Source organism: Pinus tabuliformis, chromosome 7 (assembly GCF_031772625.1).
Source record: "Pinus tabuliformis cultivar Carrire ecotype Pingquan chromosome 7, CPIR1, whole genome shotgun sequence".
NCBI classification, from domain to species: domain Eukaryota; kingdom Viridiplantae; phylum Streptophyta; class Pinopsida; order Pinales; family Pinaceae; genus Pinus; species Pinus tabuliformis.
Genome location: NC_142293.1, coordinates 1,119,219,102 through 1,119,237,369, shown reverse-complemented (window position 1 = coordinate 1,119,237,369; position 18,268 = coordinate 1,119,219,102). Strand labels below are relative to the sequence as shown.

At 43.3% G+C, this 18,268-nt stretch overlaps 1 protein-coding gene across 4 annotated transcripts in view; it reads left to right on the top strand.

Annotated features, from left to right (window-relative positions):
- Window positions 1-18,268, top strand: part of GSH2 (glutathione synthetase 2) — a 165,014-nt gene that overhangs the window by 119,682 nt on the left and 27,064 nt on the right. For all 4 annotated transcript variants that reach the window (XM_089459450.1, XM_089459449.1, XM_089459451.1 and 1 more), the window contains 5 exons: window positions 13,693-13,815; window positions 13,906-13,990; window positions 14,129-14,205; window positions 14,415-14,484; window positions 14,697-14,818. In XM_089459450.1, coding sequence (XP_089315576.1) covers window positions 13,693-13,815; window positions 13,906-13,990; window positions 14,129-14,205; window positions 14,415-14,484; window positions 14,697-14,818 — 477 coding nt within the window. The remainder of the gene's footprint in view (window positions 1-13,692; window positions 13,816-13,905; window positions 13,991-14,128; window positions 14,206-14,414; window positions 14,485-14,696; window positions 14,819-18,268) is intronic.

Sequence of the window (18,268 nt, the reverse complement as noted above, 5' to 3'; positions counted from 1 at the left end):
GTTTCCAGCAGTATCATTCCAATAGACAGTGCAGTTTTCTGGCGCAGCGCAGGGCATCATTGGAGCATCTCGTTCTTTCTTCTGGGCTTCCTATTTTATCACTTGGGTCTTGTTAAGCTTCCCATTGAGGCAAACCCAGGTGCACTCCTTCCACACCATTGTACTATTCCTCTAATTATTTAATAAAATGGCTTAGCTGGTTGACATTTCTGGAGTTTTTATGGGTGTTCACTAAATGTTTTGAAATTTTGTGTTGCATGTATTGTTTTGCTTTGCATATCACTGTTTTTCCTAATTAGGAACATTACAGTGGTATCAGAGCTTCGATCTTGGCTCAGCCGTGGGGGAACTTTCCTATGAACGAGGAGGATAGGCAGAACGTGACTTACCGAAGACAGAGGTACTAGAGCAAGGAGAGGGAGTTGGAGATTACACCTGATACTGAGGCACGTGGGAAGGAAGTAGTAGTAGCAAATATGGGGGAGCCAAAGAGTAAGGAGGAAGCAACATTTGATAGCCTCTTGAAGGCCCTAAATGATTTAGCTAAGGGGCAGAAGGAGATGTTGGAGGAGATCAAGCAACAAAATAGGGACAAGAGCATTCATCGTGAGTTCCTATTTGGAGAGACTTTAGGGGCCTCACAACAATACGACCACCCTTCACCAGCCACTCACCCACCAACTTTCAGTGGGCCAACCAAGACCACACTGCCTACTTTCCTACCATCAACACCTAGTGAGCAAGGTGGGCCAGATGACCAGATGCCCATGGGAGATTATTTCAGGGAGTGGCAATCCATGGGGGAAGATTTCAAGGCAGCTTTGTCCTTCAGAGATTATTGCCAGCTCAAACAGAATCAGAAGGGAAGGTACAGCGGGGCATCGAGCACACAAAGTTCAGAGTTGCAACATACTATTAGGAGGATGTATTTCCCCACATATGATGGCTCTACCAAGTGCACAACTCGAGCTTGGGTGGAGAAGTTGGATACCTATTTCCAGCTTAATCAGATGACGGAGGTGGAAGCCATCAAAATGGCTACCTTGCACTTGGAGGGGGAGGCACACGATTGGTGGTTTCATGGCTTGTCCACACTAGGGCATGCCAGCGTGACCTCCTATGAGGACTTCACACAGAGAGTGGTGGAGCATTTTGATAGGAGGGACTCAAAGGCTCACTTCAGGGAGTTGACCCAACTTAGGCAGACTGGCCACCCAAAGCATTACATATCGAAGTTTTTGAGGGTTTCAGTCATGGTGCCAAACTTGTCTGATGCCAGGAGTGTACACATTTATAGAGGGGTTACTTGAGCCATTGCGTGGACTGGTGAAGTCATAGACCCACTACCTTGCAGGAGGCTGTGACTTGTGCTAGGGATTTGTGGGGGCCAATTCCCAAGACTAGAGCACCCATTCCATCATGGACTCCCTACCCACAAAAGGGGAATGACACTAGGCCCCCACCACAGCGAGCAACCCAAGGGTGTGGGCAGTTAGATGAGGAGACCAGGAGAGACCTCCAAAGGAGGAAACTATGTTTTACTTGTCGGGAGCCATGGGCACTAGGCCACCGGTGCACAATGGGCAAGGCCTGTTGCAGTGAGGTCTTCTCGGATAGTGACTAGGAGGATGATGTGGAGTTGGAGATTGGCGGGGGAGACAATGAGGGTCAGGCAGAGAGGGGACCACCACCACCAGGGGGAGCACCTTTCGCACCATCTGGGGGAGTCCTCGCTTCTTTGCGTGGAATTCCCAAATTTTTGACCTTGAGGATCCGAGGCACAGTGTAGGGACAACGTGTCTCAGTTTTGGTAGACAGTGGGGCCACCCACAATTTCATTGATGCCCAGATGGTTTAGAGGTGGGGTATCACTACAAAGGAGTTCGAGGGGTTCTTAGTTCTGGTGCCGAGGGATAGGACTATGTAGTGCACCCGATTTGTCCCCTCTTTGATAGTGACCATGGGGAACTACTCGTTGACAGATCATTTCTTTGTTGTGGATGTGCCAAACACCAACGTGGTGATAGTTGTCTAGTGGCTCTACTCCCTTGGCTGGGTCAGTGGGGCCACCCACAATTTCATTGATGCCCAGATGGTTCAGAGGTGGGGTATCACTACAGAGGAGTTCGAGGGGTTCTCAGTTCTGGTGCTGGGGGATAGGACTATGCAGTGCACCCGATATGTCCCCGCTTTGACAGTGACCATGGGGAACTACTCGTTGACAGATCATTTCTTTGTTGTGGATGTGCTAGACACCAACGTGGTGATGGGTGTCTAGTGGCTCTAGTCCCTTGGTCGGGTCACCACTAATTGGAGGAAACTGGAGATGGAGTTCACTGGGCCGGATGGAAAGCTGGTGGTCTTCGGGGCAAGCATTCATATCCTCCATAGGCAGTTTCAGCACACAGGATGGAGATTGACTTGGGGCATGGGGACATAGCATGGGCAATGGAGTTGAGGATTTCGGAGGTTGGGGGACAACCCAAGCCACCACACCCAGACATATAGGTCATCTTAGACAAGTACCCGGTAGTGTTTGGGGACATACCACCAGGGCAGCCACTTGACAGAGGATTTGAGCACACGATTGAGCTGGAGCCTAGGGTGCAAGTAGTTATCACCACTCCTTATAGGCATCCCAAGGCCTACAAGGATGAGATTGAGCGTGCCATTAAGGAGTTGCTGGCGTTGGGGTACATTGGGCCGAGCTCTAGTCCCTTCGCTTCATCAATTGTTTTGGTGAAGACAAAGGATGGGACCTTGCGTATTTGCATTGATTATAGGGCGTTCAATGAGAAGACTTTGAAGAACCGCTACCCCATCCCGCGCATTGATGAGTTGATGGACGAGCTTAGAGGAGCCAAGTACTTCTCTAAGATAGATTTGCGCTCGGGGTACCACCAGATCAGGGTGAGGGATCAAAACATCCCCAAGACGGCTTTCAGGTGCCACTATGGGCATTTTGAGTTTTTGGTCATGCCCTTTGGGCTGACCAATGCACCTGCCACTTTTCAGTCATGCATGAATCATGTATTCCGTGTGAAGTTGCAGAAGTTTGTATTGGTGTTATTCGACGATATTTTGATTTACAATCGGACATGGGAGGAGCATTTGCAACACCTGGAGATGGTGTTGTGCATCTTAGAGGAGCAACAATTTTACGCCAAGTTGTCTAAGTGTGAGTTTTGGCTGACAAAGATGCTCTACTTGGGGCACGTCTTTAGCATAGATGGAGTGATGGTGCACGAGAAGAAAATTTGTACCATGCGGGATTGGCCAGAGCCCCGGAATGTGACTGAGTTGAGGGGATTTATAGGCATATGCACCTATTATAGGAAGTTCGTAAAGGGCTTCTCACAACTAGCAACTCCCCTCACAGATCTGACGAAGAAGGGGGCTTTTGCATGGATAGACAGAGCGCAATCAACATTTGATTGCCTCAAGGAGGTGATGAGTAGTTGCCCAGTTTTGGCACTCCCGGATTTAACTCAGCTGTTCACCTTGGAGTGTGATGGATCAGGTGAGGGGGTTAGCGCAATTTTATCTCAGGAGGGACACCCCATCTTTCGGCATGAGTGGTCGTATTCTATTTACAACAAGGAGATGTTGGCCATCATGCATGCATTGGCCAAATTCCGACAATATCTGGTGGGCAATAGATTTCAGGTGAAGACTGATCACAATAGTCTTCGCCATTTTATGGGGCAACAGGGCCTCAATGACAGGCAGCAGAGGTGGGTCAACAAGGTGCAGGCCTATGACTTTGATATTGAGTATGTCAAGGTAAGCACAAAATGGTAGTAGATGCATTATCCAGGAGGCCCGCGACACTTTCACTCATGAGCATTTGCCATGATTGGAAGGCACAGTTGTTGGTGGAATACCCCAAGGATCGGTGGGCATGTGTGATGTTGGAGGGTATTCACAATGATGAGCATTACAAGGTGATGGCTGATGTCATATACTACAAGGGGCACATATTTTTGGTGTCGAGGGAGAGGATTCTCCATGCTACTCGTGATTCTCCACTACCAGGGCTCCAGGGGTTCCGAAAGACATATATGATGGTTAGAGAGCGATTCACATGGAAAGGCCTTAGGGGAGACGTATTGAGATATGTGCAAGAGTGTGAGGCTTGCCATAGGAATAAGGGGGAGCTGACCCTTCCAGATGGGTTGTTTCAGCTACTTCCCATCCCCAAGGGGAAATGAGAGGGTATCTCCATGGATTTTATCACAGGGCTCCCTACAGTGTAGGGCAAAGATTGTATTTATGTGGTGGTGGATCGATTGACCAAATATGCTCACCTCTTCACCATTTCAACACAGTATTCAACATCACAGGTGGCCAAGTTGTTCTTCAGGGAGGTCTTTCGATTGCTTGGACTCCCTAAGACCATAGTCAGTGACATAGACAGTCGGTTCGTGGAGGCATTCTAGCAGGAGCTTTTCAAATTAGTGGGCACTGAATTTACCGCCAACACTAGTTACCACCCGCAGGGTGACGATCACATCGAGAGGGTCAACAAATGGTTGGAGGGTTATCTTTTGAACTATGTGATCGAGCAACAGAGAGCACGGATTCAGTGGTTACATTTGGACGAATACTGCTACAACACCACCCATCACTTGTCCATTGGTATGTCACCTTTCCGTGCCTTGTATGGTTATGAAACTTTGTCTTTTGCTGATATTGTTTTTGGAGATAGCTGGGCCCCAAAGGCCAAAGATTAGATCCAAGAGAGTCAAGATATCCTCAAGACTCTCAAGGTAACTTATTGACAACCCATAATGTTAAAATTTCCAACTTGGGCCAAACTCCATGTGGGTCATCTTATTAATGGCAGCTGATATTTTTCTTGGATCCCTCTCATCGAGAGGTGTAGGATTGATCTAAAGATCATCCGATTCCGATAAGTATTCATGGAGATATGAATTTATTTGTGTTATGGGACAATTTGTCAAGGTCGGCCAATGACCAAATAAACCCCACTTGTGCTCAACGTTTTAGTATAAATAGAGGTGCCTTGAAAGTCATTTGGACACACATCCTCTTGGTGATCTCTTCCTCTCCACTTGTCTTTGGGTTTTGGTGGGAGGAGAGATCTAAAGAGGATATGCTGCCCTAGAGGATGCCCTAGATCCTAACGCTATCATGGAGGAGATTTTAACGCAGTGAAGGAAGCCTACATAACGCAGCAAGGAGAGATCTAATTGCTGGTCTAAAAGAGAAGCCCTACACTGCCCTATACACAGCTCTATTGGAGAGCCCTACGCTGCCCTATACACAGTTCTATGGAGAACCCTACGCTGCCCTATACACAGCTCTAGGAGAGCCCTACGCTGCCCTATACACAGCTCTATTGGAGAGCCCTATGTTGCCCTATACACAGCTCTATTGGAGAGCCCTACACTGCCCTATACACAACTCTATGGAGAGCCCTACGCTGCCCTATACACAACTCTATTGGAGAGCCCTACGTTGCCCTATACGCAACTCTATGGAGAGCCCTACGCTGCCCTATACGTAGCCCTATGGAGAAGCTCTATGCTGCCCTAACTGCAGTCCTCCAGGTGATATAAAGGAAGACTATTCAAGCATGCCCCAGTCACAGCCATGGAGGAAGGAAGGTCTGAAAGCGACTTGTATGACATGGAGAAGAGTGCTGAAGGGTATACATTGAAGTCTGTCCAACAAGGCAACATATGTTAGGACTGTGTTGATAATAGTACAGTCACTTGGATGGAGAAAACAATGATGATACATTGAAGCAACATGATGTTGCAAGCAACAGATATATTGCAGCAACATGTTGATGAATGTTGCAGCATGATGGGTACAACGATGAAGTGTATCATAGCATAATGAGGGGCAGCACAATGGTGAGGTACAACAGTATGATATAGCAAGTTCATAGTGCTGCTAGTATAACACATTGGAACAACGGCATGATACTTAGTGCAACGAGTACAACTAGCATGCCAAGGACAACAAGCATGCTCGGGACAACAAGCAAGCAAGGGACAACAAGCTAGCTAGGTGCAGCAAACACATGGGTCAGTATGGCAACATGGTGCAACAATGGCACATGATGCAGTACAGTGATGGGTACCGTCATGATTGATGAAGCATGATGAGATGTAGCATTGTGATGATGGGTGCAGCATGGTGCAGCACGGTGAGGCGCAACATGATGATGAGATGCAACACGATGAGGCACAACATGATGATGAGATGCAACACGATGATAGGTGAAGGAGTCACCTTGGAGAATTAGTTTAAGCAGCATGTCTTCAACTGATCTCATGTATCATCTTCTTAGAGATGATCTATGCTCTCATCTAAATAAGTCAAAGTGTTGACTTCAGTTGTAAATGTACTATCTCTCTCTCTCTCTCTCTCTCTCTCTCTGCTGAACTATTGAAGAACATATAAGAAGAATTGATCAAGGGTTTCCCCACATTGGGGTTTGTCCCTGGCTAGCGCCAAATCTTATGTCCTCTTGTCTTGGCTTGTCTTCTGCGATTTATGTTTATTTTCTATCTGTAGTTTACTTTAATGCTGATGTGATTGCAAATCTGGAAAAGATATTGAGCTAATTATGAAAATTGAAATAAATTGCTCTAAGCATAGAACATACCTAAACTTAACATGGTATCAGAGCTGAGGTGAAGACAAAGCCCAAGCAAGAGTGAAAGAGAAATCATCGAAGACAGTTGGAAAAGGACAAAAGGATCAGTGGATTCCTTATCCCTCTTCAAATTCACTAAGGGTGAAATCGAAGCAAAGAATATTATCAGAATAGTGCAGTGGAAGCTTTTGATGGCCTACCTAAAGATCAATTCATTGGGAAGTCTGGATCTAAGGGTGGAAGGAAAGGCAGATGCCTTGGTTACAATAAGTTCGGCCATTATGTGAAGGAGTGTCCGAATGGTAGGGACACATCACTTGATGATGATAACAATCATTCCAGGGACATCTTGAATGATCAAAGGAATGACAGGTAATGCAGGTCATCAAGGAAACGACCGACTCTTCAGAGAAAGCAAGGAACCCTAGGTATGAAGAATCAGATGTTGTTTTTGATAAGATAAAGAAGCGTTATCTTGTATTGGCCCTCTCCTTCATATTCTTTGGGAATTTGGCTTATTGATTGTAGTGCTTCAAGGCACCTCATCGGATAGAAGTCCATTAGGGACCATGTCAGTTGACACAGCACTGGAGGTCTGTAAGTCAGATGATGATAGGGATGCCTGAATTCAAAAGGAGCATGAAGGTACATGTCTGAGATGTATCGAAGGGAAAATCTTACAAGGGGACCATTCCCCTCATGTAGCAGGTCCACAGGTTTGGAACAACCCGAGGGGTTTGAGATTCATGATTGGGAATCTCATGTGTGTCGGTGGAAGAAAGCCCTCTATGGCTTGAAGCAGATCATCCCGTGTTTGATATGAGAGGATTGATAGCTGTCAGATGAAGCTGAGATTCACTAAGAGTGAAGTCGATCCAAACCATTATTTGAAGGTTGTGGATGATAGACTTCTCATACCTGCACCTTCTGAGGACGACCTATTTTAGACAGGTGCAGACCCTCTCACTTGCAGAAGTAAGAGGGAGTTGGATTCCGGATGTGGAATGGTAAACTGCAAGCCCGTGACTACCTCGAGGATCTTAACTTTTAAAAGGTATATGGTGATGATGTCGGACTAGATTTGGGAAATGCCTCTGAGTTTCATAAACTCATTTGCATTGATGTTCTTGGTGAACTTACGTCCGAACATATGTTCTGTAGTTAGCATGGTGAGCTCATATTTGGTTGAGCCTCACTGGATTGGTGCCAAGAATCTTTTGAGATATCTTCGGGGCACAATCTCTCATGGATTGAGATACACTGTTGGAAATATGAAGCTGCATGATTATTTGAATGCTCACTAGGCAGGCAGTGTGGAGGATCGCTAGAGCACTTCTCAGTGTTGGTTCTCTTTGGGTTCTGCTTCAATATCATCGATGGGCAGGAAGTAGAAGTCGGTTGCTATAAGCACCGCCAAGACCGAATACATAGCTACGAGTATGATCTTGTATGAAGCTGCCTGGCTGTGGAAGCTCTTCAGTGGGCTGTTTGTACATATGATTAATACCACCGTGATCCTTTGTGACAACCAGTGGGGGATTCGATTGTTGAGGAATCGCTTATTCGATGATTGCTCCAACAGATAGACATCAGATACTACCTTATCTGGGATATGGGAGGCTCCATCGCATTGAGACTGATGTACAGGTCGTAGACATTTTGTCACAGCCTCAGGGAAAGGTCAAATCTGTGACTTTCCCGAACGACTTGGAGTCGTTGAGAGACCTTCTTATAAGGGTCTTGCATGTTGCATGCATTGAGATCTGGGAGCTCTAGGGGGCTTGGGGTACTTACTGGAGCAACATACAACCACAGAGCGACTCACCCTCCCCTGGTGGTGCGCTATGTATAGGGTGAAAGGTTCAACCTTCCCCTGTGATACCCCGTGACAACTTTGGGACAAGATGATTAGTTCTCTTGTGGGCCAGGATGATTAGTTCTCCTATGGCGACTGTTGGATAGGATGATTCGTTCTCCTGTGGGACAGGATGATTAGTTCTCCTATCGAGGCATCCTACCCATGCAGTCTGGGACTCATGGGAAGTACCTCTCATCTGATCAATGAGCAGGGAAATGGGGTTAGGGACCATAGTAGTACTATCGATGGACGCATCGTTGTATCTACCGTACTCCCTATGCTAGGATGACCTCCATTGATCTGGGATCAGTATGAGTGGTTTGAGACACTCTCTTGTGATATTGATCTGGGATCAATAAAACTGACTTCAGGTCAGTAAGAGTGATATGACACACTCTCTTCAGATGAAACTGACTTCGGGTCAGTAGAGAATGGTATGAGACATTCTCGATCAATTCTTCTTCTTCATGGTTCAACAGAGCAGAGCAAAGCAGAGTAGAGCTCATCAGAGCAGAGCAGTGTAGGGCACTGATGGCAGAGATAGTACAGTCGGACATATGGATCAGCAGATGGAGTTCTCCCTAGTTGAGAGAGAGTGTTAAAATTGGCAACTAGGGCCAAACTCCATGTGGGTCATCTTATTAATGGCAGCTGATATTTTTCTTGGATCCCTCTCATCGAGAGGTGTAGGATTGATCTAAAGATCATTCGATTCCGATAAGTATTCATGGAGATATGAATTTATTTGTGTTATGGGACAATTCATCAAGGTTGGCCAGCAACCAAATAAACCCCACTTGTGCTCAACGTTTTAGTATAAATAGAGGTTCCTTGAAAGTCATTTGGACACACATCCTCTTGGTGATCTCTTCCTCTCCACTTGTCTTTGGGTTTTGGTGGGAGGAGTGATCTAAAGAGGATACGCTGCCCTAGATCCTAACGCTATCATGGAGAAGATTTTAACGTAGTGAAGGAAGCCTACATAACGCAACAAGGAGAGATCTAATTGTTGGTCCAAAAGAGAGCCCTACACTGCCCTATACACAACTCTATGGAGAGCCCTATGTTGCCCTATACATAGCTCTATTGGAGAGCCTTACGCTGCCCTATACACAACTCTATGGAGAGCCCTACGCTGCCCTATACACAACTCTATTGGAGAGCCCTACGCTGCCCTACATACAACTCTATTGGAGAGCCCTATGCTGCCCTATACACAGCTCTATTGGAGAGCCCTACGCTACCCTATACAAAACTCTATTGGAGAGCCCTATGCTGCCCTGTATGTAACTCTATGAAGAGCCCTATATTGCCCTATACACAGCCCTATGGAGAAACTCTATGCTGCCCTAACTGCAGTCCTCCAAGTGATATAAAGGAAGACTATTCAAGCATGGCCCAGTCACAGCCATGGAGGAAGGAAGGTCTGAAATCGGCTTGTATGATATGGAGAAGAGTGCTGAAGCGTATATGTTGAAGTTTGTCTAGCAAGGCAGCATATGTTAGGACTGTGTTGATAATAGTACAGTCACTTGGATGGAGAAAACAATGATGATACATTGAAGCAGCATGATGTTGCAAGCAACAGATATATTGCAGCAGCATGTTGATGAATGCTGCAGCATGATGGGTACAACGATGAAGTGTATCATAGCATAATGAGGGGCAACACAATGGTGAGGTACAACAATATGATATAGCAAGTTCATAGTGCTGCTAGTATAACACATTGGGACAGTAGCATGATACTTAGTGCAGCAAGTACAACTAGCATGCTAGGGACAACAAGCATGCTCGGGACAACAAGCAAGCAAGGGACAACAAGCTAGCTAGGTGCAACAAACACATAGGTTAGTATGGCAACATGGTGCAGCAATGGCACATCATGCAGTACAGTGATGGGTACCATCATGATTGATGAAGCATGATGAGATGTAGCATTGTGATGATGGGTGCAGCATGGTGTAACACAGTGAGGCGCAACATGATGACTAGATGCAGCACGATGATAGGTGAAGGAGTCACCTTGGAGAATCAGTTGAAGCAGCATGTCTTCAACCAATCTCATGTATCATCTTCGTAGAGATGATCTATGCTCTCATCTAGATAAGTCAAAGTGTTGGCTTCAGTGGTAAATGTACTATCTCTCTCTCTCTCTCTCTACTGAACTATTGAAGAACATATAAGAAGAATTGATCAAGGGTTTCCCTACATTGGGGTTTGTCCCTGGCTAGCGCCACATCTTGTGTCCTCTTGTCTTGGCTTGTCTTCTGCGATTTATTTTTATGTTCTATCTGTAGTTTATTTTAATGCTGATGTGATTGCAAATCTGGAAAAGATATTGAGCTAACTATGAAAATTGAAATAAATTGCTCTAAGCATAGAACATACCTAAACTTAACACATAATCAACAGAATATGTATGTGGATAGGCACAGGATCGAAAGCCAGTTTGAGGAGGGGGACTTGGTCTTTCTACGACTATAGCTATATCACTAGTCTACATTGAAGCAGAAGGGGGCCCAAAAGCTACAACCACGTTTCTATGGGCCGTACAAGGTGACTAGGAGAGTTGGGGAGGTGGCCTATGTGTTTGAGCTTCCACTAGGGAGGAATATTCACAACGTGTTTCGTGTCTCATGTCTCAAGAAGGTGTTGGGGCAATAGGTGACAACAACTACAAAGTTGCCTCCTCTTGATGATGAGGGGCATCTGGTTTTGGAATTGGAAGCCATTTTGGAGACTAGGGAGAGGAAGTTGAGGAGTAGAACTATCAGGGAGTACTTAGTACGTTGGAGGAGCTTACCAAATGAGGATGCCATTTGGGAGGGTGAGCGCATACTCGAGCATCTAGCGCTGAAGTTACTTGGGGACAAGCAACATTTGGGAGGGGAGGACTGTAATGTTCCTTCCTAATTAATTTGTCTTAAGTTTATTTCCACAGTTTTGGCATTTTCGGTGACCATGGGGCCCACGAATTTTTGGAGAATGACTTAGGAGAAAAGGGAGGCCGAAATGTTTTGCTTGTGGGGTATGGGGGCCACACGCATGGGGAAAACGCACTTGCCAAGGAAGGAATTCGAATAGCCAAGGAAAGGGGGTCGAAGAGCTTGTTGGAGGGGCTCGCGTGGGAAAAAAGGAACTCAAAAATTCTAAATAGGAGAAGCTCAACCACATTTGGGGTCTTTTGTTAATTGAACTTTCCATTATTGCTCGAGTTGCTTAGCATGGTCACATTGCTGTTTAGCACCGAGTTTTCCAAGCAGAAAGCTCACCCTTTCTTCGAGGGATTTCGAATGCCACCCTAGGGAGGTCAGATCATACCAATTTGGAGAGGAGTTTGGAGGGATTCAGAGCTAAACAAACAATCACTCACTCAGCTAGTGCATATTCCAAGAGGACACAGGAGGGGCAATGGTTGGCGCATTTCAGTTGTCTTTCGGGTAGTGTTTGCCGCTAGAAATTTGGCATAGGAGATTCAGGGAGAGATCAACCCGTTGGAGGAGTTTTGGGGCAGGAGGTTACTGATTGAAGGCAGCACGAATTGGTGCATCCAGGGCCAACGCATAAGCTATTTTCTGGGCACACGTGGGAGTTTGTGGGAAGAGTTTTGGAGCTGGGTTTTGCTGGGAGAAATAAGGAGAACTTTGGGGTAGTGAGACTCAACATTTTGGGAGTGATTGGAGGGATTTTTCAAGGAGTTTGTAGGCAAGCCGTATTTCCCAGCTGTTGGAGGAGGACATGGTAATTGGGGCCAAATTTCGGGGATTAGAATGAGACCAAATCCTTGCTAGGGTTTGGTGGGTTATTTATGAGGAGCTTGGAGTTAATTTTATATAATATTTTGAGCACCGGAATTGGGTTTTCTAGCAGTATCTTTCCAGCAGACATTGCAGTTTTCTGGGGCAGCATAGGGCATCATTGGAGCAGCTCGTTCTTTCATCTGGGCTTCCTATTTTATCTCTTGAGTCTTGTCAAGCTTGCCATTGAGACATGCCCAGGTGCACTCCTTCCACACTATTGTACTGCTCCAATTATTTAATAAAATGGCTCAGCTAGTTGACATTTTTGGAGTTTTTATGGGTGTTCACTGAATGTTCTGGAATTTTGTGTTACATATATTGTTTTGCTTTGCATATCACTGTTTTGCCTGAGTAGGAACATTACATAATTCATTATTCTACATGCTTTTGTTGACATTTATGCATCAAAATATATAAAAATATATATTATATAAAAATGCGCTCCCGATTCGCTCCCAAACTGGTAGCTTTTGAAAATATCGCTCTTGCTTCTGCTTCCGCTTCTGCTCCCCGCTTCCTCTCTTGCTCCGAAGTAACCTTGGCTTGTGCCTATTGTACCTGCACCCACTTTGTCATCAATGACAACATACTCAATAACCTCATCGAAATTCATATGGAGAAGTAGAATTTCACATCCCATTCAAAATTCAACAGACTTAACAATTTTCGGGATTTCAGGATTGGTAGGATTGCAGCATTTTCATTAGATTGTATAATGTATGAGGGTATGGTATTGGCATTTAATCAAGAGAAACAAGCGCCTTAGGTATCTCAATATTGGAGGTATTGATTGTTGAACTCCTTTGTCATGGCTTTGGAAAAAATTTATCCTTCATGCAAACCAAAATCATTGATTAGGCATGTTAACCTTTACGTACAATGTTACAAGGCTTGGGATTAAGCAGTTTTATCAAAACTGGGTAGTGTTGATTTATGTCCTTAGAGGACTAGAGGTAAAGGTTAGACGAGAGGCAAAGGGTGATGCTAATGATGAGGATCCCAATATAAGCAATGGTAGAACATTGTTTGTCATTTAAAATTTAAATGTTGTTGCTCATTTATTCATAATGCTTTCTTTCAAAATTTTAGTAAGTTTTTGCAATTATGGTTTGGAATCTTTAAAATATAAGTTTTTCATTAAAATTTAAATATTTTATGTATCGTTAGTAAACCAAGTTATTGAAATCAGATTCGTCTGAGTCAATCATTGTCTGAGTTGACCCTCGACTGATTTCAAGTCCAAGTCCGAGTTTGAAAACACAATTTTTTTAATTGATTGAATGGTTAATGATGCAAGGTTTTTGAGAGATGTTATCTTTGTTAGATTTAATGGGAAGTCTAAAATAAATAATTAAATGGAATTTAAATAAAATTATAAGCTGTTTGGATTTACTTCTCAGATACTTGATCAATCATTCTGGGAAGCAACTTAGCTTGGATTCAAAAAGAGTACCTGAAAACACAGCAGCAAACAAATTTGCAGAGGCATTGGCCCTAGCCTGGAAGGAGTTCAATGACTTAAGGTACATGACTGTCAGTAATTTTGTGTTCTAGTGTACATTTTATGTGTTTATAACTGCTCTTTAATTTCCTACTAAGATTATCCTGGACAGTTCTGTAGTACTGGTAGTTGTGCAGCCAGAGGAGCGTAATATGTATGATCAACACTGGATTTGCATGGTGCTGAAAGAATCATATCCTCAGTCATGCTGCTGATAAAGGATGCTTCATTTTTTTTCCTTTGAAGTACAATTTACAGTTTTGCGTCAGGTTTTCTTATTTTCACCACCCTTCTTGTTTAGCAATTTGCTGAAACCTTAACTGAGATATATATATGCGGTGCCATCTATCCGGAAAACTCTAGCTGAAATTGATGCTGAGGGTGAAATTTTATCAAATGGAACTCTTCACATGTAAGCATTGTTTCAAGTCAAATGCAAAATTTCTAGCTAATATTGGTATTCTTTTAACACGCCTATCCATTACAGCAATGATCTTAGATTGAGGAGTAACTTGTATTCTGTATGTTTATTCATTGCCCACATTTCATTTTAGTGATCGATGGATAGGTAAGGAAGTTTTAATAATCATTTTCACTATTAAAGTTGTTCTATTTGAGCAGAGGACAACGAGCCGTTGCTGTTGTTTACTTCAGGGCTGGATATACACCTGTTGATTATCCCTCTGAAGCAGTATGTAATTGGCATTATCCATTGATTATACTTTCTTATTCTGCCATTTAGTTCATAATTTCAGTTATGAAAGCAAGCATTACACGCTGTTCTGATTTTAATTTCACAGTCTAACTAATTGGATTACTTCAATTGTGATCAAGAGATGTTTGCTGATGCTCTGATTAGTCCATATTACATATTAGGATGCTAATTGTCTTTGATTATCCCAGGAATGGAGAGCTAGACTAATGTTGGAGCAGTCGTCTGCCATCAAATGCCCTTCAATTTCATATCATTTAGCAGGCACAAAAAAAATTCAACAAGAATTGGCTAAACCTCATGTTCTGGAAAGGTGCACTGTGCTTCCTTTTTCTAGAATTTTTGCACATGTAAATGTGGATCTAATTTTTAGTTTTCTTTTGCTGTGTTTTAAAGTGCTCTGTAATCAAAGGTTTCTAGTGACTAATACATTTTGAGAAATGATAAACAAAACAGCATGTTCTAGAGTAACGGAATGACTCCTGGCCATTTTGATGAAGATAAATATAATATGCTAGTTTTATGTAATGTTGCTGTAATATTGCTTCTAGGAAATTAACAGTGATAATCAAGCAAAATCACAACATGCAACACAAAATCCAAAGATGCAATTAGACAACCACAAATTTCCCAAAATCTGCGCCACGCTCGGCCATTTTATTATCAAATCAAGGAGAGTAGAATATATGTATGGAGTATGTGCACCTGGGCTTGCTAAAGCAAGCTAGACAAGTCCTAGGTGAGGAAAATGTGCTGCCCGGATGCTACGAAGTACTTATCTTTCATCCCCTGCACTGACCCAGAAATTCTTCTGCTGCTGGCTGGAAAGGAATTGGTGTTTGACGGTTGACCCCTCTAGGATGCTCAGTAAATTTTGTAAAATAAACTGTAGGCTCTCCTCACCAAAACCACAAAGACCCAGAAAGGGTAGGGCCTTGTTCCAACCTCCCGAGAAATCCCCAAATAATGTGGTTCCTCCTCCAACTGGCTATTCGCACCACCTGTGAGTCTGCTACCAAAAAGGCCTCCAAAATACTGAGAAATCCCTCCAAAATTCCCCTTATGAATCCTGGCAAATCTCATCCTCAAGCCCCCAGACAAACCTCCCACAAAAACTTTGCTCCTCAAGGGATTGCGCAAGCCAAGCCAGTCCACCTCTGCGCATGCCCAGAAAAAGAGAAATTCGGCCTGAGAAATGGCCACCAGGTCAGCCCTCCAGAGTCCAAACCACTGCAAATCTGCTGCAAAGCACCAAGGAAGTGTGCCCCTAAAAGCTCGAAACCGGGTCTGCACTAAAGCTATTTGTCCCCAAGAATGCATGTGCCCTTCTGCACCCATTCTGCTCCAAGAATGGCTCAAATTCCCCTGTAGAATCTCCTGGAACAGCTCCAAAGTGTAGCAATAGCTCCCATAGGGTGGCACTCGAAGTCCACTGAAGATGGAGGTGAGATCTCCCCTCGGAAATCTCGTGTGCTGAACAACACTGTGTAGACTTGGCTCAACAGCTCAAGTGTACAAGAGAGTTCAATTGTCAAATGATCAAAAACCCCAAAATGATGCATTCTCCTCCTATTTATCATTGAGCTCCTTCTCTCTCCATGTGGGTCCGACACATCGACCCCCTCTTGTCTTTTTCTCTCCCCTAATGCGTGTTGCTCCAAGGGGCGCATATTCCTCTTGGGGTGGCCCCCACCATCCACTATGATTTCAATTTGCTTCCCTTTCTCCTATGTTGGAGCCTCCCTTAGCCAAAATTGCAAAGTGGGGTCCTCCTAACCCACTTTTCCTAAGTCCATCATAGCGAAACTCAAAATTTTGCAAAATTGTAATTACTTAGCAAAATTGCTAAGTAGGAACATCACAGTTGCCAATGTTTCATCATTCATCTTGCCCTTTCTATGTGGAAATAATTTCTTGACATTGTCTATCCTGAGGCTAAATAAGCATGTAGCACCTTATAGATTCCCATTCGACTGTAAATAGAGATCTAGCAAACATAATCTTCTTCTGGGATAAAGCAAGGGGGCTGTAAAATATGTCATGATGCAGATCATTGTCTCCTCATAATACAAAAATTACTTGTTGAACAAGTTTAAGGCACTTATAGATGAGCTGGAGTACTTAACCCTATCTCTCCTAGGTTCTTTTACCACTTGATTTTATTGTGTGGTCAAGCAGTAATAACTTATGCTTTATAAGATGCTTGACACTAGATAGACCCTCAAATGATTGAAGAATGAGTTAGAGGTGTGAGAATATCTACCAGATGCTATACACAATGGAAATAAGAGTTAAGGTTATTTGGAGTGGTTTAACCGTTTAACAACTAAATCTGCGTGAACATCGCAACATATTATATCTTAGTTTCCACTACTAGCAGATGTATATGGAAACTTCTTGCGTTATAAATGGAATTTAACTGGATGCCTATGGGTTTATGGTGGAAAAATTCATGTCTTCTTGGAGAAAGAGCCTTGTTATCTCCTCTTTTATTATTGCTCTGAACCTATGTCACCTGGTTCGAATTTGAATTCGAGTTTGATGACCTTCAAATTTGAGAAAAATTCGACAACAAAAATTTTTGGAATAAAATCGGGCATTAAATTCGACAAACTAAGAAATATATATATATATATATATAATAATAAATGAAAAAAAAATGAAAATATATTAATATATATAATAAATGAAAATAAAAATAAAAATATATGTAACCAAAGTCTGTAAGTCTGTAACCAAATATATTTAAGTCTATTCATCAAGCACAACTGAATTTCATCTCTTAAATATTGTAATATCCCCAATTTTGTGAGCATGGGAGTCACTAAGGAATTTTGCTGAACTTTAGTAATATTAATTAGAAAAGGGCAAATATTATTGGAGAAAGGTGGCTAGTATTATTCTATTGAAGAATAGCGGCAAATTATTATTTTATTAAATGGCGACAAAAATAACTTAGTGGAAAATAGCCCCCACTAATAAAATAATATTAAAAAAGGAGACTAGAGGCACGAGGAGAAATTATAAAAGGAGGATGGACTCATTTTGTGGATTATCTTTGGCTACTACACTTCATATTTCATCTTCTCTTGGAGCTATTTAGCACAAGGGCTAGAGTGCTGTTTAGTACCAGGAATTCTAAGCGGAATTCCACCCTCATTTCGGAGAACTTCGAGTGTCTCCCTAGTGAGGAAATTTGGGGAGTTCAATTTAGAGCTTCCATTGAACATCATTGCAGGTGTTTATTCAATAGTGTGTTTTTCTTGGGCGCAAAGGTATTTTGTGGAGCACATTGTGGGAGCAAGCATGGGTTAGAGGCTCCGAGATTTTGTAGGGAATTTTCTTATTTTTAGACTAGAGTGTGGATAGCGATTTGCTGAGCTAGATTGGAGGCTATTATCTGCATTGATTTTTTTATCTTTTGGTAAGGGTGCATAAGCTATTGACCAAATGTTGCGCAAGGGTTTAGAGAAGTGGAATCAAGAGAGATAAGGGCTGGAGATAGGAGGTATTTCTTAGTAGAGAATTTAACCAGAGTTGGGAGAAATTCCTTGTGGTAGATTTGGGTATAATTTAGCAGTATCAAAACTGTGGGGCGTTTTTTGGCCAAATTGGGCAATTCACACTTGTTGGGGGTCATTGGGGGTCGGTGGATTCAGCCCAAACCCTTTTTGGATTTTTGTGGGTTTATTGAGAGGAGTCTTTGACTAATTTTACAGAATTTTCAGAGCGATATTCGGGCCCGAAATCCTCATTCTTATAG